Here is a 22460-nt window from a genome sequence, read left to right on the forward strand (position 1 = left end):
CTTCATCCATCCGGCGTGGAGCGGGTCCATTTTCAAGACATCCGGCGGGGAGCCTCCTCTTCAAATGAAGTCTTCCGGACTGAATGTTTCTTTAAGTGATGTCATCCAATTCTATCAGTCAATCGGAATTAAAGGTGAAAAAATCCTATTGGTTGATTGAGCTTCATTCCTATTGGCTGATCCAATCAGCCAATAGGATTGAGCGTGCATTCTATTGGCTGATTGGAACTGCCAATAGAATGCAAGCTCAATACTATTGTCAACTATGACTCCCATAGTTGACACTTTGTTACAAGTTAACAAAAACACTGTAACACTATAAATAGGTTGTAAAGGCCATAACCAGTTTTTTTTGGATCTAATTAAAGGAACGGTTTACTGTAAAAAAAATTCTTCCCTTTAATGTGTTCCCAATTATTTTTTACCTGCTGGGGTATATTAAATTGTTTACAAATAGGTCATTTTCCTTTATTTTTGCATTTTAAATGGCTGCTTTTTCTTGTGATGTGTATGGGAGTATAGCTAACCTAACTATCCCACAGCTTTCCAGAGATAAAAGTCACCCCTATAAATGCACTGTTTAAGGATAATCACTGGGAAGCGCAAAAAAAAGTGCTGGGGAGAGTACTAGAGGCAATATAAATGTGTGCAAATGTATTAATTATATATCAATACAAGGATTATATTCAACAAATGATCACACAGATAATATCATTAGAGTTTTTTGTAAAGAAAAATATATATATAAACAATTCAATGACAAAATTGTGACCGGTCACTGACATACATAAAAAGGTTAGTAAAATACTGTGTAAAAAGTCTGTTTAAAAGTCCAAAAACGAAAGACACTGCTCACAGTGGCTAATATAGTCAGAGTCACATACCACCTCTATATATGAGGCTGATAGATCTGAATAATCACATAGACTGCTATAGCAGAGAAGAGTTTAAGATGATTCAAGTTATAGGAGCAATATCAGTAATACCTTTACACATTTATGCCTTTATCATCCGACTTCCTGAGTAAACAAACTTGCACGGCTTCACTGGAAACGTACCTTACTCCCCTGCCTGGGTAATATCTTTCATATGCCAGACGCCACACTTGCAGTGGGAGCTTTTCGTATCCTTTCACCGTCCGCGCTCTGTGAGGGTTCTGTTGAGGTCCCGGATAAACTGTGTGTGACGTAGAGTGATCACATGGGGTTTTCCACCCAATTGGCATTCCCAATTTTCGGCTGAATGTTACAGTCAAACTGTCAGGCAAATGAATGTAGGAATCGATAGTGTATATTGTTAACTCTGCGCAGTGTCCCGTGTAACTTTCAGTATAGTGCCTTTTTGTTTCTTGTGCTATCCCCACCTCTACTGAATTGGCTATGGAAAAGCTATGTAAACCATAGCCAGCAGAAGAAATTACACTGCCAGTAGGTGGTAGGGAAGATAAGTAATACAATGTTCATTTTTAATTATTCTCTCTAAGGGCCTGATATTCAAAACCTCGTCGCTCAGATGAGATGATATAAGGGGTCTTGCTGGTACAGCAAGGCCCTTAAAAAATTTTTAGAAACACAAATTTTATCTTGAGAGAGGTTTATGTTGCTATGTAGTTTTCTTTATGTGAAACCAAGATTCCTAAGTTACAATACAAGGGCTAAAAAAAATCTAAAATGTTTTGCATAACTTGAATATCAAGCCCTAAATATTAGTCTTTGGTATACAGGCAGAGATATTTGATAAAATACTGATATCTAATTTCCTTACAAGCTCAGAACATTCTTTGGCTAGATTATGAATGGTGCACTAAAAGTTGCGCACAAGCAAAAAGGGGTTTATCACAGCTCTCTGCGTGCATTGGAAGTAGCGCACGTATTACAGGTTGAAAATAAATGTGTTTACTTCAGCACAATTGATTTTAACGCTTGTTGAAATAGAGAGAATTTAGAGCTCTGGTAAAGCAAGACAAAAAAGTGGCACAAAACACATAAAAATATATTTAACAGTACAGTTACACTCATAATCACACTGTCTAATAAAAAACATTTTTAAAAATTGCAATAAAAAGTTATAGGTGCTCAAATATATGAGGTCTCAAGTGTTAGAAAAAAAGGCATGCAAAGGACTTTAACATAGAGATACATACATATATATGTATGTATATACTGTATGTATGTTTACATATATAGACATATATAAGTACGGTATATTGGAGCCCTTTTGCAGACAAGTAGCTGAAAACATTTAAAATCTTATATATGCAATATTCATATTTAATAAAGTGTTTAACTATGTATGTACTATAAATAATTCACATTCCAATGTTCTTCACATATGTTCTAAGTACTTTTAAATAGATATTCATATATATATATATATATATATATATATATAAATATATATATATATATATATATATATATATATATACATATACAGTCTTGGCTAAAAATATTGGCACCCCTGCATTTCTGTCAGATAATGCACCACTCCCCCAAGAAAATTGTTGCAATTACAAATGTTTAGGCATTCTTGTGTTTATTTATTTTGTTTGTATTGGGATGACACAACAAAGTGGCTAAAAAAAGCCAAATCTGACACAATGGACTGGACAAAATTATTGACACGCTCAATTTAATACTTGGTAACACACCCCTTGATATACATTACTGAAATCAGTTGCTTCCTGTAACCATCAATACATTTCCTACACCTCTCTACTGGAATTTTGGACCACTCTCCTTTTAAAAACTGCTCCAGGTTTCTCAAATTGGAAGGGCTCCTTTTCCCAACTGCTGTTTTGAGATCTCTCCACAGATGCTCTATGGGATTGAGATCTGGACTCATTGCTGGCCAGTTCAGTACTCTCCAGCTCTTTGTCTTAAACCGTTTCTGGGTGCTTTTTTTTTTTTTTTTAAAAGAGGGGGAAAGGAAAGAGTAATAGAAGAGATAGTGGGGAAAAGAATTGCACAGGGTCACAGTCAATACAGAAAAAGCTGCATATGACAAGATTAACAAAGTTAGCAAGTGCAGAATTGCTGCTCAAGGCCATACTGAAGCCCCACGGTATGGGAGTCCAGGATGGCATGAAGATAACTATACATATACAGGTGGCCCTCAGTTTACAACGGTTTGCTCCGTATCAGAATAACAACCTTTTTTCAGTCATGTGACTGCTATTGAAAAGCATTGAGAAGCAGTGCATTGATTAAAATGGCCAGTAGGTGGAGCTGTCCACTTGTGTTGCAGCAAAGATATGCAAGCCAAGCAAGCTGAAATTAATCAGTTTAAGCAGACCTGAGCTATCGAGCAGCTTGCAAAGGAACAAGATCTTCCTGTCTATAAATCAGTCCAGATTGGAATGCATAGAAAGAACTGTTTGCAGAAAAATGCAAGTAAAGTCTGTGTTGTGTGATTATTTTATTAGGTTTATAATGCTGTTTAGCAAATGTAGTTTAATTATATATTCTGTGTTGTGTGATTATTTTATTAGGTTTATAATGCTGTTAAGCATTTAAAGTCTTCATTTCAAAGCTTTAAAAATAATGTATTAGGTGTTACTTATACCAATTTTGAGAGGGGCCTGGAACCTAACTCCCTCACTTCCCATTGACTTACATTATAAACTGGGTTCCAATTTACAACGGTTTCGATTTACAACCATTCCTTTTGGAACCTAACCCCAGCATAAACTGAGGTCTACCTATACTTAAACTAAGGGAGGGGAGGGTTAGTGACTACGTGATCTAGGGGTCATGTGCTCTCTGTTTTTTTGTTTTTCTGTAGTGTAGAGCACCCAAAGTTTTAATTTAGGTCTAACTAGATATTATCAGTGATGGGGGTCAAGGGTGAGTGTTTATGCATGCCTGGGTGATGTACCTTCTAGTTGTCCATGTATATATGGTATATATTTGCAATTATATCTCTCACCTGTGGCAGAGCACAAAACCTAATAAACAAAGCAACAGCGGGTTAACATTATAAACACAAATAGTGAAGTAACTGTGGTGGAGATACGGTATGAATACATCAAACTAGAGGTAAATGTTTATGCATGTCTAGGTGATGTATCCTCTAGTTTTCCATATATGTATAATATATTTTTGCAGTTATAACTCTCACCTGAGGCAGAACACAAAGCCTAAAAAAACAAAGCAACAGTGGGTTAACATTATAAAAACAAATAGTGAAGTAACTGTGGTGGATATAAAGTATGAATACATTGAACAAGGAATACATCGAACAAATCGATTACCAACTATCTTTCTAAGGAAAAGAAAGATGATCATTATCAAAATAAAGGATACACTTGCAGATGTAAGCTCTCTTTCCTGAGAGTATAAAGTATCCTGTAGAATGTGCCTAGTAACAAGAGAGTTCTAAGGTGGTTTTAAGTAGTTTTTAGTAGGTCTCCTTCGTGGTTGGGAAGATCTATGTGCTAGAGGTTGCCACTCTGGGGCCCCGCACATGGAGCCAGTGTCCAGGGAGCTGTATCCGTATGGTTGTCTTCATCCACAGATAGGAGTTAACATATTTGTAATAGTGACTTGGCTTGTGAAGGGGTAGAGGCCATGTAGAGTTGGCCATCTCTAGGTTTCTCAATGGACATAGATCGAGGTCTGGCTACTCTGTGAGCTCTGTCCATCTTGACATCAGCATCTGAGGCCTCTCTTACCAATTCCCTAAACAATTATTTCAAAAGGGCTTCCAGGTCTTGAGACAGAATTGTTTCTGGGATGCCCCTGATGCAGACATTATTTCTTCTCGAACTGTCCTCCAGGACAGCTAGATTCTTCTCAAGGGTTGTTATTTGGCAAGATTAGTCCAAAAGAAGAGTATGATTAATGATAAGATCTTCTTGTTTCCTTTCCAATGCATCTGTTCTTTCCCCCGTGGATGCTATATCCCTTTTCAAATCTGCACAAAATCTATCAATTTTTTTTGGACATGGAGTCATGGTGTCCTGCTAGTAGGGTTTTGATGGTATCACTATCTACCAATTCATTAGTGTTGTCAGCTTTTGACCCTGAAGTGGAGATCGAGGCCCTGATCATACTTTCTGCTGAGATGTTGGAGTCAGACTTGTCATCATCTGATGCTCCGCTTGCATAGATGGGGTGTAATGAAAGTGATCCATTACTGTCTTTTTCTGAGAGTTAGACAATGTAGACTTCTTTTTTTGTGAATTTGACATAGTGAAACTGTGAGGAAACAACTTTTTAGGAGATAACAAGTGGATTTATCCAGGAAAGAAGGATAGTTGAAGTTAGTGCGGGTGATGCATGAGACAGCCAGGGAGAACTATTAAACTTCCATTGGTGTCAGTTCATTCTGTGGGTTACACTATATTCATGGCCTATGGAAATGGATCCTGCAAAGCTAGAGCCTCCTCAAGGGACATACCCATTTTGGGCGGCATAAGGGAGGGGAACACAGGCTTAGCTCACTAGGAGACAGTATATAGGAGAGGGTAGGAGGGTAGCTTATTCAGGAAGGCCACCTAGTTTTTAGTGTGAACCCTTATATGGAGGTAGGGGATAGACTGCATGTATTCAGGCTACAGCTGGAGGCCTAGTTAGGCTGTGTAGCTCTGATTAAACTCACTGCCTTTGTTGGAGCCTTATGTGGCATGTTCCCCGGATCTTTTCAAGGACAAATGCGGTATAGACCAATGTAGGGGTGATGTGTTAGGTGCGGCCTACTAATAGGCTTGACCAACGTTGTGCACGTCAGTCGCGCTTCTCAGTCGTTCTTGGCCTAACCGTGATACATCCACCACGGAGGTGCACTGTTTTCCGGAGTATATTGAAGTGATTTCTAAAAAAAAAAAACTAAGGGGACGCGCTATAGTGGAGATAGCAGTAATATAAAATTACTAACCCTTTGGTGTCTGGTTCAAATTGACATCTATTTAAATAAATCTAAATGGCAAAAGTATATATTGTGAATCTCAGGTGTGCAAACAATTTCTAATCTGTGACAGTTTTTGCAATTGTGATATAATGATATGACATAAAATAATAAAAAACAAGGAGTATATATATATTTAAATATATATATATATATATATATATATATATATATATATATATATATATATATATATATATATATATTAATATATATATATCTCAGTGTCCATGTAAAAAGAAGTCCACTTCAAAAAAAATATATTGTTAATATGTGTTCAAATGTGTTCAAATAAAAAGAAAGTCCACTTCAAAATAAAGGATATAGTGTCATATGTGTTCAAATGTTAGGCTTGCTCAGCTTGTGTCCACGGTGTGATGGATCAGGAAATCTAGGAGGAGGAAAAGACAAGGGGCGCCAACATAGTGTAAATCAATATAAAATTGATGTAAAACAATAATTTGCATAGAATCTACTCACAAATAGAGTGGCACCTTGAATCAACTAGGTGCGTGCAGGCAGGCTGACATTCAGGACCAGCAGTCAGTACGCTGGAGGTCTCACCCGGGAGACCTATGGATAAGTAGAGAGAGGTGGATGAAAACAGCTGTGAATAATGGAGAAAGCCGGATCGCCAATGGAGGAATTCAAACGGCTGTGTTAGTTTTTCCAAAGTGCTGCTCACACGATCGAGCTTGATCCCAGGCAAACTGAAAGCGTCAGTATAGAAGAAAGTGCTGTTTGAAAATCCAACTGGATAGAAGAACTGCAAGCAGCAGTAATAAAATAGCAAAAAACCGGGTCTGAATAAAAACAGGATATTTATTTGCTACGCGTTTCTCAGTCCGTAAAGGACCGTTTCATCAGGCATATACAAAGGTGTTTTACAGGTTAGTATTTATACCTGACAGTGACCCAGAATTTGATGTGGAGGTCATCTCCATACAATTAACAACAAAGAATTTTAAAACAATGCATTAAAAATCAAATTGAATAGATATCAATGTCGTGTTAAGCAGTCATTCAGAGAACATGTGCATATCATATAATTTCAATAAAAAAACATATCCATAAAACAAGAGACAACGTATATTTAAGTTTATAAAGTGACACCTGTGAAGAAGCTTCTATAGATGTATGACCCATATATATATCCTTAAAATATGATCATTTTGTGACAGTTCCCACTTATACATAATTGGGTTACATCTAAATTAGATCCCGATAAAAACTAACACATAGTCTGTATTAAAATTAGTGAACGATAATCTACATTTCTAGGTTGGGCTAGAACCCGTGACCTTGTGTATGCTAGGCATTTATTGATCTAAAAGAGCTATCTGGATGTGACAACAAAAAAGATGGTATTGGTGAAATTATATCAAACCATACTAGAAAAATATAGTTGAATTCCTATAATGTCACAAAAGTAATTGAGTTATCATATTATCAAAAGATTACTATAAAGAAGCCTAGTGTTCTTCATAGTAGATCAATAAATGCCTAGCACAAGGTCACGGGTTCTAGCCCAACCTAGAAATGTAGATTATCGTTCACTAATTTTAATACAGACTATGTGTTAGTTTTTATCGGGATCTAATTTAGATGTAACCCAATTATGTATAAGTGGGAACTGTCACAAAATCATCATATTTTAAGGATATATATATGGGTCATACATCTATAGAAGCTTCTTCACAGGTGTCACTTATAAACTTAAATATATGTTGTCTTTGTTTTATGTATATGTTTTTTATTGAAATTATATGATATGCACATGTTCTCTGAATGCTGCTTAACACGACATTGATAACTATTCAATTTGTATTTTTTTTTTATTCAATAATTTTTATTGGTATTTTAGTTTCAAAACATTACATCCAAAAAAAAAAAGGTTAATTTCAGCATATGAAACATCTTTTAAATACAATAGCAATTATCATCAATCAAAATCATAACTGTGAACGTCTAACATACATAACGAAAAAAGACATTCAAGTAAAACATAAGAGACATTAAGGATACTATTTACCATCGATTGATAAGATGCTGTCCAGTACTTATGCCCCTAATCTAAGGGGGGAGAAGAGGGGGAGAAGGGGAAGGAAGAAAAGAAGAAAGGGTGGAAGTGGGAATTTTATGTAAGAGAGAAAGGCTCTATAAGATCAGGAATTCAGATGCACTTTAGATGTTCAGGTTATAAAGGCCTTGTTCCCAGATAAAGTAACATGTCAGCAAAAAACCTCTCGTTTCCCACATAATAAAAGTGTTGTTTTTCTAACTCTAGTATGTGTCCTATCTCAGCCACCCACTGTGTGTGAGTCAGGGTATTTTGGGTCTTCCATAATCTAGGTATCAGTCTCTTTGCACATGTCAACATCAGTTGAAGGAGTCTTGTGCGGTACACGCAATGTAAGTGTGGGAGAGCATTGAGTAAGACGAGTTTCGGGTTCAGGGTAATATCTAGGCCCAAAATTTTATTAATACATTTTTCTATCCCGCCCCAGAAGTCAGACAAAAGAGGACAGTCCCACCAGATCATAGAGTCATAGTACCCTGTCCTCCGCATCGTCTCCAACAGGTTGAGAGGCAGTAGGGTAGATATATCTAAGTCGGTTGGGGTGTCCAGATACCAATGGGTGGAGTATTTTGTAGTTCAACTGGATATAAGCAACGAAGTGGAGGCAGAGTGTGACATTGTAAAGCTATTTCTCCAGTCCTCATCTGTAAAATTTTCTAACAGTTTCTGATTCCCATTCCTCCATGAAAGAAGGGCGTTGGTCTGGGAAAGAGCTTTGTAGCAGTTTATAAGCTGTTGGATAAGTACGCTCTTTTATTTTCAGAGTTTACACATAGTTTCTCAAATGTATGTCAGTGGTCTAAATCGTTTAGATTTGTAAGTGTTGTCGGAGAGCGCGTTGATCTTATCTGCAAATAAGGGTACCAGCCTATGGACGGGTGAGTCTAGTTCCTCCTGCTAACTTTAGTCTAGCTTTAATCCCTCCTGATTCTACTATGAGGTAAATCGGTAGATTTTTTAAGTGCTCCTCCCTGTGTGTATGGGAAAAGGATGGGTCTTTCAAAAAAATGCTGGTTGAGCCAAACAGAGGGGGTAGAGGCGAAAACTGGGGTTGGAGATTCCTACAATGTGTGTTTATCACGTGGTCCCACACGTCATAAGGTAGCTTTAATATAGTTGTTTCGATATGCTAGCGGTGGGTCTGTGAGCTTTGGGGAGCCATGCTATATCTCTCATAGGTTTAGCCCCCAGGAGAGAACTTTCGATTTGCACCCATAGGGCAGAATCGACAGAGTGGGACCAAGAGACCACTCTGGTCAAGTGTGCTGCTCTGTAGTAGTTTAGGAGGTTAGGGGCGTTAAGTCCACCATCTGCCTTGGACATGTATAGTGTCTGTTGGGATACTCTGGGCTTCTTGTAGGACCAGATGAATGAATTAAACATATTCTGTTGGGTTTTTAGGTATGAGACTGGCAGGGCCATCGGCAATGTCTGGGAATAGGAATAAGATATTTTGTATTATCATCATCATTTTTATAGTATTAATTCTTCCCATCCACGATAGGTGACCCTGTCTGTGCCATCCTTCTAGTAGTGTTTTTACCGAGTTTTGGAGATTTAGATAATTACTTTGGAATAAGTCTTGGTGATTGTATGGAATTATCAGTCCTAGGTATTTTAGTTTGTCGACAATCTGGAAAGATGTCTGTTGGCTAACAAAGTCTCTATCACTATGGGGTGAATTCAGTAATATGATTCCCGACTTCTCCATATTAATGGAGAAGTTAGATACCCGCCCATATTCGTTCAGGGTTTGTAACAAGGCAGGTAAGGTAGTAGAGGGGGCACGGAGGGTAAAGATCACGTCATCAGCAAATAGTAAGCATTTCTGGTGTACCTGATTAAAATGTATGCCTAGTATTTCTTCATTGTCTCTTATTTTAATAGCCAGAATTTCGATGGTTATAGCAAACAAAAGTGGAGACAAGGGGCACCCCTGGCGGGTTCCATTAGTAATTGGGAAAGGTTGAGATAGAGTTCCATTAACTCGTACTCTAGCTTGAGGATGAGAATATCGCGCTTGGATCCTATCTACAAAAGCCTCAGAAAATCCAAACCTCAACAGGGCCCCCCACATGAATTGCCAGCTGACCCTGTCAAAGGCTTTCTCAGCATCCGTTGAGAGAAGCGTGAGAGGTGTTTTGTTCAATTTGTATTTTTAATGCATTGTTTTAAAATTCTTTGTTGTTAATTGTATGGAGATGACCTCCACATCAAATTTCCGGGTCACTGTCAGGTATAAATAGTAACCTGTAAAACACCTTTGTATATGCCTGATGAAATGGTCCTTTACGGACTGAGAAACACATAGCAAATAAATATCCTGTTTTTATTCAGACCCGTTTTTTTTGCTATTTTATTACTGCTGCTTGCAGTTTTTCTATCCAGTTGGATTTTCAAACAGCACTTTCTTCTATACTGACGGTGTCAGTTTGCCTGGGATTAAGCTCGATCATGTGAGCAGCACTTTGGAAAAACTAACACAGCCGTTTGAATTCCTCCATTGGCGATCCGGCTTTCTCCATTATTCACAGCTGTTTTCATCCACCTCTCTCTACTTATCCATAGGTCTCCCGGGTGAGACCTCCAGCGTACTGACTGCTGGTCCTGAATGTCAGCCTGCCTACACGCACCTAGTTGATTTAAGGTGCCACTCTATTTGTGAGTAGATTCTATGCAAATTATTGTTTTACATCAATTTTATATTGATTTACACTATGTTGGAGCCCCTTGTCTTTTCCTCCACCTAGTTTTCTGGAGTTCCAAGTAGATGTGAGTAGGACAGATGAGGAGCATCTCCTGTGATTGCTGCTTACAGATGGGAAGTAGGGCCACCTGGGCCCGCGGCGGGGTCTGTCAGTGAAGGGTCCTGCTCTTTGTGCGTATATCGCAAGTTTCTCTACACAATCCGGGCCACTATCAGTAGTCTCACGGTTCCCTAACTGGATTTAGCGAGTGGGGTGCAAAATAGCCCAGGGATGATCCGGATCAAAAGGGTATTTCTCTGCTAAGCTCAGACCTCAAGGCAAACAAGTCTTGCTGCTCCAGCGGTAAGCCCCGCCCCCTATTTCTGGGTGCTTTTTGACGGGTGCTTTGGGTCATTGTCCTGCTGTAAGACCCATGACCTTTGATGGAGACCCAACTTTCTGACACTGGGCCTTACATTGCACCACAGAATTATTTGGTAGTCATCAGATTTCATAATGCCATGCACACAGTCAAGACATCCAGTGCCTGAAGCAGCAAAGCAACCCTAAAACATCAGTGAAACTCCACCATGTTTGACTCTAGGGACTGTATTCTTTTCTTTAAAAGCCTCATTTCTTTTTCTGAACCAGTAGAATGATGGGATTTACCAAAAAGCTATAATTTTGTTTTGTCTGTCCATAGCACATTCTCCCAAAAGGATTTTGGCTTCCTCAGGTAAGTTTTGGTAAACTCCAATCTGGCTTTTTTATGTTTATGTGTCAGCAGTGGGATCCTCCTGGATCTCCTACAATAGCGTCCCTTTTCATTCAGATGGCAATGTATAGTGCGAGCTGACACATTTGTACCCTGTGCCTGAAGGTCAGATTGAATTTGTCTGGAAGTTGATTGAGGTTCTTTATCCACCATTAATCCTTTGTTGCAATCTTTGATCATTTTTTCTCTTTCGTCCATGCCCAGGAAGATTAGCTACAGTGCCATGGGCTGTAAACTTCTTGACAATGTTGTGCACAGTGGACACAGGAATATTAAGATCTCTGGAGTTGGACTTGTAACCTTGAGATTGTCCATGCTTTTCCACAATTTTTGTTCTCATATCCTCAGACAATTATTTGCTGCTCTTTCTCTTCTCCATGCTCAGTATGGCACACAGAGACACACAACAGAAAGGTTGAGTACATTTTTCACCATTTTAACTGGTTGCTGTTGTGATTTCTATATTGTCAGTTTTATTACAAATTACAGGAGCGTCACAAACTTGAAATGCAATTACAATTGCTCCTTAACTTCTCTGCCACCTTCTAGGTGGTGGACTGCAATCATCCCAATACGATACGATCGGGATGATTGACACCCCCTGCTAGCGGCAGATTGGCCGCAAATGTGCAGGGGGTGTCATTACACAAGCATTTCACAAGAAACGCTTGTGCAATGTTAAATGTCGACAGCGTATGCTGTTGGCTTTTAGCAATGTCGGGCAGACATGATTCGCTACAGCGAATCATGTCCGTCCGGCACTTGTTAAATCTACCCCATAGTGATTCACTGCTTTATATGTTTTTAGAACCACCTTTAGAATAGACCAATGTTGTTCTCTTAAACAATCCTTAGCTAATTCTAGAAATAAGTGACATATTTGAAGATACAAAGTTTCAATTTTATATTTTAAAGCTTCAGGAAAATTTTGGATTTCCTGTAATTGTCAAAAAATTTAAATACCGATAATATATAACTCTTTGCCAAGAGTATATAACATTTTTAAAAACACTTGATTTTAATATAAACTGGCAAATTATCACTTGAACAATGTAGTAAATCTTTAAGGGAGTAAGGGCTAACCAAACTCTATTCTGTTTCCAAAAGGGAATAATAATAACAACTGTCTTATTAAATTAATTGCAATTTTAGCAATACATACACAGTTATAGAACTTAAGATCAGGAAAGACTAGTCCACCATGAATTTTAAATTGGGTTTATTTTTTTCAATGCCATAATTCATCTTTTTTACTCCCCATAAAAAGCTTATACATTAAAAAAAAAAAGAATATTTTTAAAGGGATTAAAAAGGGAAATTTTGAATCAAATATAATAACCTGGGGAAATAATTTTAATTATACTTATTTTAGCAGTGACTGATCAAGAATATTTGGCCCAGCTCTCCAAGTCTTTTTTAAATTTACTAAAAATTGACAGATAGTACCACTTTCCAAGATTAAAAACAAGTTTTATAGCTAAATATTTAATATAATCTTTGGATTCCATGAAGGGTCTTGATCCAATACAATTTTTTTCTCTAAATTTATACATAATCTCAGATTTAATTGGATTTCATTTATAGCCAGAAATAGATCCAAACTCTTTCAATAATTGTAAAAGTAGGGGAATATTATTTTCTGTATTACTTACAAACATTAACAGATAATCTGCATACAATAATAATATCAACTTCCTTTTACCAAGCTTATTTCTGTCCATTTATTTTCTCAGTAAAATTACAAGCCGTTTCGATAGAAAGATTAAATAAATAAGGGGAAAAAGGATATCCTTGTCTAGTGCCTTTCTGTAATCATATATAGGGTGTAGGGAATACTATTTCTAAGTATAGGGCTAGATTATGAGCGGAGCGCAAACGTTTCCACTCAAGTGATATCGGGTTTTTGCAATCATTTGCACACAGATTAAATTGCACTGGTATTAGAAGTTGAAAGTAAACGTGATCACTTGAGCGCAATTCAATTTAATGCTCATTGGGTTAGCACTTTCTCAAAGCTGTGGTTAACTGTTTTGCAAAACAAAAAAGTGTCACAAAACACATCAAAAATACTTTACAAAGTACACTAACACTCATAAAAACACAATCTAATAAAAACTATTTCTAAAAAATATTGCATACAAAAGTTATATGGGATCAAAGATATGAGGTCTCAGGTGTTAGAAAAAAGGCAGATCTCTAAAGATGGATATGTATGTATTTATATATGTCTATATATCTATATTTATGTATTTATATGTATATATATTTATTTACAGACATATATACACATAAATACATATGTACACATTTATAGACACACATACACACACATATATATATATATATATATATATATATATATATATATATATATGTGCATTGGAGCCCTTTGCAGTTAAGTAGATGAAAACATGAAAAATCACATTTATGCAATATTCATATTTAATAAAGTGAAATACTGTGTATTTACTATAAATACTTTTCACATCCCAATGTACTGCACATAGCAGAATATGTTATAAGTATTTATAAATATATATTCATATATATATATATATATATATATATATATATATATATATATATATATATATATATATATATATATATTTATATATATATATATATATATATATATATATATATATATATATATATTTGTATATATTTATATCTGTTTTTAATCATGTATCTATATATATATGTAGACATTTGTATTTATTTATAAATAGAACATATTCTGCTATGTGCAGAACATAGGAATGTGAAATATTCATATTTTCATGTCGGGTTACCGCACATGAGAATATGCAATCGGCTTTGCGCGTGAGTAGGTTGTTAGTTTTTTTTCTACTTTTTTTCTCCATTGACTTCTATGGGGGAATTGGTTATTGTGCACATGATATTCTAAGTTCGGCTTTTTGCTTGCATTGTTTTTTATCGCTCAATTTATTATCTGGCCCATAGTCAACTGATTATTGTAAATCAGTTTTGCAAATTGAAAAAAAATGTACCATATAAATGAAATTTATTTAATTTTATAAATAGATGGTCCCATAAGACTGAGTTGAATGCCTTTTTGGTGTCTAAGGTAATTATAGCAATATCTGTTTAATTTTAAACTTTTTGTCCTGAGTTTTTTTGTTTTGTTAATAATGTTCTAAAACTAACATTACATTGAACTTCTTCCTGCCATAAAACCTGTCTGATCTGGATGGATGAGTGCATTAATAATCCCATTTGATCTTTTAGCTAAAATAGAGGTTAATAATCTATAATCATTATTCAAAAAGGGAGAAATTGGTCTATATGAGTTTAGGTCTTCCGGATCTTTCTCTTACTTCAAAATCAAAGTAACTAATGATGAAGTAAAATATCCAAAATTTATTTTAATTTTCACATTATCCTCATTAAACAATAATTATAAAGTTGGTGTAATTACCTTGACTATTATTTTGTAAAATTCTATTGATAAGTGACCTGAACCAGACGGGGCATTTGTGGCATCCCATTTAATTTCCTTATCTGAGATAGGACTGTTAATTTAGTTTAAACTTTTCCAAGATCCTTTAATTTGCATCATGTATATTTAGTATATAATCTCTGTAAAAACCTACAATATGATTACTAATTTCTTGCGTATTACAGTATATTTTATTTCCTTTCTTTGTAGGTCAATTATATGTTTTTTCTTTCTAATCTGGACCAAAATAGTTAAATTCTTCCATGCTTTCCCTCCAAATATGTAAAAAAAAAGATCTAGATTTCACATCATCCTGGGATAGCTTTTGCTTTATAAAAAATATATTTCCTTTTTCCGTTGAATATATTTCTCCCAGGATTCTTTACTGCAACTATTAATGTATATATTAAATTTATTTCACAATTGATTTGACAATAATGTTATCTATCTTTATTTTTCTGTTTATTTTTTACTCTTTAATTTCTCTTTAATCTCCTGTTGAATAAATATTTTAAAAGTTTCCCAAGAATCTCTATTTTTCATAGTTATGAGTTGTTAAAGGGATAACATTACTTCGTTTTTGTTTAACCAATTATGAAAATGCCTATTAAACATCAAGGCCTCTAGTTATAAACGTGTCTACTTACCTGCATTCACCGCCCCCAATACGCTCGCCTAAGATCGCCTAACATCGCCGCCGCGGACCTGAATACGTTTGCCAAAGTTATCAAGAAAGCTGTCAAAAAGCCGCGCACTAAGTACGGTGCGATGAGCAGCGGACTGTTGTTAACTGACAGTCATCAATCTCGCTGCTCATCGGCTTATTCACAGCTTTCTTGCTAGCCTGTCACTAAGAACCCACACTATACTATACTGTTTTACCCTGTAAACTGCTGCTCCCGGAGCCCCCCGCAACTAAATAAAGATATTAACCCCTAAACCGCCGCTCCCAGACCCCGCCGCAACTATAATAAATATATTAACCCCTAAACCGCAGCTCCCAGACCCCACCGCATCTATAATAAATATATGAACCCCTAAACCGCCGCTCCTGGACCCCACCACCACCTACATTATACCTATTAACCCCTAATCTTCCTCCCCCTACACCACCGCCACCTACATAAAGTAATTAACCTCTATCCTGCCGATCCCGGACCCCGCCGCAAATAAATATATTATTTAACCCCTAAACCACCGCACCCGGAGCCCACCGCCACCTACATTACATTTATTAACCCCTATCCTGCCCCCCTTACACCGCCGCCACCTACAGTACTTTGATTAACCCCTAATCTCCCCCCTACACCGCTGCCACTATATTAAATAAATTAACCCCTAAACCTAAGTCTAACTATTTAATTATAGGAATATTTATTTAGAATAATTTAAATAATATTTAAGTTAGGGGGTGTTAGGGTTAGGGTTAGACTTAGGTTTAGGGGTTAATTCATTTAATATAGTGGCGGCGGTGTAGAGGGGGTAGATTAAGGGTTAATCAATGTACTGTAGGTGGCGGCGGTGTAGGGGGGGCAGGATAGGGGTTAATAAATGTAATGTAGGTGGCGGAGGGTTTAGGGGTTAAACAATTAATTTATTTGCGGCGGGGTCCGGGATCGACACGATAGGGGTTAATAACTTTATGTAGGTGGCGGCGGTGTAGGGGGCGGAAGATTAGGGGTTAATAGGTATAATGTAGGTGGCGGCGGGGCCCGGGAGAGGCGGTTTAGGGGTTAAACATTTTATTTAGTTGCGGCGGGGTCCGGGAGCAGCGGTTTAGGGGTTAATAAGTATAAAGTAGGTGGCGGCGGTGTAGGGGGGGCAGATTAGGGGTGTTTAGACTCAGGATACATGTTAGGGTGTTAGGTGCAGACACTTCCCATAGAAATCAATGGAATATCGGGCAGCTGCGAACATGAGCTCTCGCTGCTGTCAGACTCCCATTGATTCCTATGGGATCCGCCGCCTCCAGGGCGGCGGATTGAACACCAGGTACGCTGGGCCGGAATAGTGGCGAGCGTACCTGGTTGTTCTTTGATAACTACCAAAAGTAGTCAGATTGTGCCTAACTTGCGTTCGGAACATCTGTAGTGACGTAACCATCGATCTGTGTCGGACTGAGTCCAGCGGATCGTATGTTACGTCACTAGATTCTACGTTTGCCTGTCTGTAGGGCTTGATAACTATGGTGAATCAGCCTCGCCACAAATACGCTGCGGAATTCCAGCATATTTGCGGTTGACGGCTTGATAACTAGAGGCCTAAGTATCTTGGAAAATAAAAATTCCCTATATTCCTCTTTTGAAAGGCTCCAATAAATAATTTTAGTGAGATCATTGTATGATCTGATAAAATAATTGCTTCAATGTCTATTTCTTTTTCTAGCCCTAGCATTTTTTTCTTCAACAAGAGGCAAATCTATCCTTGAATATAACTTTATGGGGTTAGAATCATATGTATACATTTTGGTATCTGGGTTGTGCATTCTCCAAATATCTTCAGAATTTTATATTTTGCCTCACTATGCTTCATTTTCATACATCTTAATCTATCTATATTTGGATGCATAACTAAGTTCAAATTGCCAACTAAAATAAGATTCATTCAGTTATATTGTATTAATTTAACTTGTAATTTTTCCCAGAAACTTTTCTCTGGTTTATTTAGACAGTAGTTATTACACTATTACTTCACTATCTATTTCTTGTGACAATATATTATATTTTAGATTTTTGCTGAATAAAAGAGCAACTCCTATATTCCTAGTTTACATGGTGTAGCTATAGCCTCTCCTATCCAGTTTGTTTTAAGTTTAATAATTTCTTGCTCTTTTAAATGTGTCTCCTGGATCAATGCAATACCAGGTTTATATTTTCAAGTTGATTTATAATTCCTTTCCTTTTCATAGGGGAGGTAATTCCACCGACATTCCGTGGTAATAATTTCATATTTTTTTTCATTTACAAGCATAAAAAAAGAAAGATTTAAATAGTTACACAATGAGAAAAAAGGAAGGGGGAAGCCATTTATTTCTACCCCACTAAAGGGTGTTAAACGTTATGACAATCAAGATCCATTGTTAAAAATAATAATTTTGGCAAGAGATACAACCTTAATATTTGGCTTTACTTTAGAATTTTTGATAAACTTTTCCATATATGATAAATAATTGTAATTAATATGTTTATGAAAAATGTTATGGCTTTTAAAAAAGGTATACATATTATCTTATGTGAATACAAGAGAAACAGATAATTGTGTTAAATATTTGACTATATAGTCACTATAAACTTGACAATATCACTTTAACACAGCAATTGTGTGCCTTAATAAAGACACTCTAAAAGTGAAGTGTATATAAAGTTAAAGATGCATGTGCCTTAATAAAGACACTCTATGGGGCGGAGGCGAGCCAGCAACGGAGATGGCAGCTTAGACAGTTTGCTCCGTGCAGATCAAGCCACAAAGGAGCTTTTTCCGAGTGGTGAATGGCTACAGACCTCTCTTAAACGAGGCATATGACACAGTGGACCTTAGCAGACAACTATTAGGCGGATCCGACAATGCTGAGAAGCCATAATTTGCGCAATGAGTCACACTCAAGACGGCTGCAGGGGAGATCAGCGCCATCTTGCCTAACCACGTGGCGAGGTTCTAGAAGGTGTGACGGACCGAAGACTTAATCTGCTAAAGCGGCATGCACGGAGGTGTGAATAATCTGTTTAAAAACCCAAGACGGATAGTTGCGTGGGGCTGAGCACTGAAAAGAGGAGGCTGAAAAAAAATGGAGGGCAAGCATAGTCGGCCTATTACAAATCTATGGCCAAAGTGAGGAAAAGCTGGTGATTAACGGTTGGAAGGTGAGCTGAATGCTCCTCAATTGTCTTTACCATTTTTCCTATCATACCCAAATGTATAAGGCATCAGAGGAAGGGAAGGTGCAATAGAATAAGGCCGACTAAATGCATATAATGCCTGCCTCCTCCAAGATTGCAATTGCCCTGGGTATGTCATATACTTGAAATAAAGGCGACAACTATATACAGGGCAATAACGGGACAGATATCATTATGTTTTAAGACTGCCTGAAGCTGCACTGGGATCCTAGCGGAAATAAACATTAATAGGAGAGTGAGAGTATAGCTTGCACTAACGGTCAAGGAGAGAGAGGCCTAGAAAATATATGGACACATCATTATAAATCTGCACGCAATTATTAACCCCTAGAAGAGACTTAGTGAATCTGTAGAAAAGGGAGGGCACGGTTTAATCACTGTACCTCATATAAAGTTGGGATACTGACAAGTGTCACAATGTCAGCAAGGTAGAGCGGCAGCAGCTAGTATGTTTTTGAAGTCCTCAAAAGGAGGAACTATTACAGACCCACAGGAGGCTGAAATGATAAGCTAGAGGATTTGGAAAACCGCATGTGAAGATGTAATATTAGGCTCAAGGGAATCCCAGAATCTATCACACAGCCGGACTTGCAGAAGTACTTAAAGCATCTCTTTCAGTCAATAACAGCCCACAGCGAGGAAGAGGCCTTCTAAATGGATAGAGCACACCGGGCCCTTAGAGCTAAGCCAAAGGAGGATTACCCCCCGAGAGATGTTATAGTAAAAAAAATTCCCATTTCCTGAGAAAAAAGGCCATTCTACAGGCTGCAAGAAAGAACCCAACTTTCAAGGTTTGATGATCCAGTTCTATCAGGACCTATGCGTGAGAACCTTACAAAGATGGAATTCACTCAGACCTCTCACTCACAGGTGAACTATCGCTGGGGATTCCCCTTTGTCCTGCATATTTATCATGACAGCAAGGTTTTGACAATCAGGAATCGTCAAGATATACCAGAAATATGTTCCTACCTGAAAATGGACCCCCAGAACTACCAACAGACAATCAAGCTCCAGAGAAGAATTCTAACCCGCACAGAGATGACTCTGTTAGAAGATCCAAATGGTCAAAGGTCAACAGAAAGAAACCGAAATAGAGTCTCTTAAGAGTCCAGCACTCTATAGCCATCCGAAGACACCTCTGGGACTAGGCGGAACTCACAGGACTGAGTATGAGTATGTTAAGCTAACCACTGTTCCTTTTGCTCTGAGATACCCAGTGTGATTTCTCTAGTCTAAGACTTTGGGTCACCCCCTAGATTGGGACACTGATATAAATCTGAGTGACAATCTCGAAAAGTATCTGTTGTTATAACAGGAGCCAGTCACTTAGATGGATAACTTAGACTAATGGTGGTTAGGAAGATCCTCCCCTAACTCTTACTACCAACCAATGACCACGTGGTATATGAACTGTCAGAGGTTAACAACTTACCTTTGTGATAAAACTAATTGTTTGATAATGCACAACTATGTTAGGATTGTTAATTTTTAATGCAAATGATTAATACTCAGGTACTATGCCTGAGGTTTTGTTTTCAGATTTATAGAATGTTTAGAATGTTAATAGTTTTTTTTTCTTATGTGGTCTCAGGGGTCCTTATGACTTTATGGATAGAAATTTATAACATTGAAATATTGTAACCTCTACTCAAAAAAGCAGGAAATATCAGGATGGTGTGGGTTATGTACTTTAAAAATGTCACCTAGACTTAAAATACTCTCTCATAAAGTGAGAGGCTTTAACACCAATGTGAAGGGCAAATGAGCAATTACCCAATATCTAAAGTTAAAGGCCAAGATAATTTTTTTGCAGGAGACGCATTTCACTCAGTCGTTAATACCCAAGTTTTGGCATAGGCAATTCCCCACCCATTTCCACTCTGTTACAGACCAAAAGAAGAGAGGAGTGTCGATCCTCATACATTTGTCCCTACAATTTGATATGGAAGAAATAGTATGGGATCCAGAGGGTAGATTTCTTATAGTAAGAGGTAGAATACAGTATACGAAAATCACCTTGTGTAATGTTTATGTACTTAATGAGAAACAACATTCCTTTTTTCAACAGATCTCACACCACTTAACGCAATGGTCACAGACTAGGATTATACTCGCTGGTGACTTTAATGTGACCTTGACACCTCACTCCAATACGGATAGTACTAAGATTTTGAAAAAACAGCATAGACAAAATTCGATAACAAAATCCATAAGAAATTATCTAGCCGCACATAACTTAATAGACTTTTGGGAAACACTGTATGGGGACACGAAGGAACATACCTTTTACTCACACTCACACAAAACCTATTCCAGACTGGACTATGTACTAGTCAGCCAGATTCTGGTCCAAAATATTACCCACTCGTTTATACACCCATGTGTTTGAACCATTCAATAGTACAATTAGATATGTCAGTCATTGTAAATAAACTAAAGTTTTAAAAACAAATGTGCTGAGCTATAAAACAACTAAAAATAACATCAATACAATATGTTACATTTTCAAAACATATTCAGTGCAGCAATGTAAAAAGCTTCACAATTCTTACAGCTTTGATCCTAATTCATTACAAATATAATGTTACATTAAAGGACCTTATCAAAGATTGACTTTGCAAAGTTACCAACTAACCAAGTTTCATTGCTATTCTGTGTTTTCAGAATCTTTGCATACATATGGTTTAGCATATTTGTATTATTATTATTATTATTGACACATTGTTTACATTTCATGGAAACTTCATAAATGTTGTATTCCAATAAAAGGAATAAAAAGAGAATATTGTACATTTCTGTGTTAAACTTAATATTGCTCTACCTTGAATCCTTGTAGAACGAACAATACACATACAACTAATCCAATCGGAAGACTGGGAACTGAAGGAATGAAGAACTTGCAAGGTCTTTGCATCAATGATGAGTACATCTGGATAATGTCCACAGCAGAGAAGCCATCCTTCTCCTGTCATCCGGAATGAGCAATGGTAAAACTGGAAGTGAGAGATCGACCAGAACATAGTGAATGTATCACATTAACAACCAATAACATTGACTGAATTCTATTAGTACCACTTATTATTAGAAAACAAAGTGCTAAACAATAATAGGGATATTGCATACTATGCCCTCTCTGTAGTAGTTCACATGCAGCAACAAATCTGTGTTTTTCTTTTGTAACAAGTCCTATTAGTCTAAAAACATTGTTCTGCATTATTTTATTACATTCCTTCTCCTAAACAGTAATAGTTTTATGGGTCCTATTAAATCTTAAACTATTTACCCAAATCTACATCACTTTGTTACTTCAATTAACAATCACCTAGATTACAAGTTTTGTGCTCTAGAGGGTGTCAAACGAACGCAACAAATGTTGCCTTATTTCACCCTCCATAGCGCTGCCATTACAAGTTTTTCAAAAGCCGCCTTGTGCCTGTGATATGGTGGTGATGAGCTCCATACCACACAAAATCCAAGTGCTGAGAATATGTGCTCATGCACGCTTTCCCCATAGACATCAATGGGGAGAAGGTGTTAGAAAAAAAACTAACACCTGAAGTGCGGAATGGCGATCGCCGTAACACAACCCCATTGATGTCTATGGGAAAAAAAAGTTTCACCCTAACATAAACCCCTAGTCTAAACACCC

The 22460-nt window shown here is 37.1% G+C and overlaps 1 protein-coding gene across 1 annotated transcript in view; it reads right to left on the reverse strand.

The window, feature by feature from the left end:
- WDR72 (WD repeat domain 72) overlaps positions 1 to 22460 on the reverse strand; it is a 430783-nt gene that overhangs the window by 249680 nt on the left and 158643 nt on the right. Inside the window, exon 5 of the mRNA XM_053717490.1 lies at positions 21633 to 21804. Within this exon, the coding sequence (XP_053573465.1) occupies positions 21633 to 21804 (172 nt within the window). The remainder of the gene's footprint in view (positions 1 to 21632; positions 21805 to 22460) is intronic.

Source organism: Bombina bombina, chromosome 6 (assembly GCF_027579735.1).
Source record: "Bombina bombina isolate aBomBom1 chromosome 6, aBomBom1.pri, whole genome shotgun sequence".
Taxonomy (NCBI): domain Eukaryota; kingdom Metazoa; phylum Chordata; class Amphibia; order Anura; family Bombinatoridae; genus Bombina; species Bombina bombina.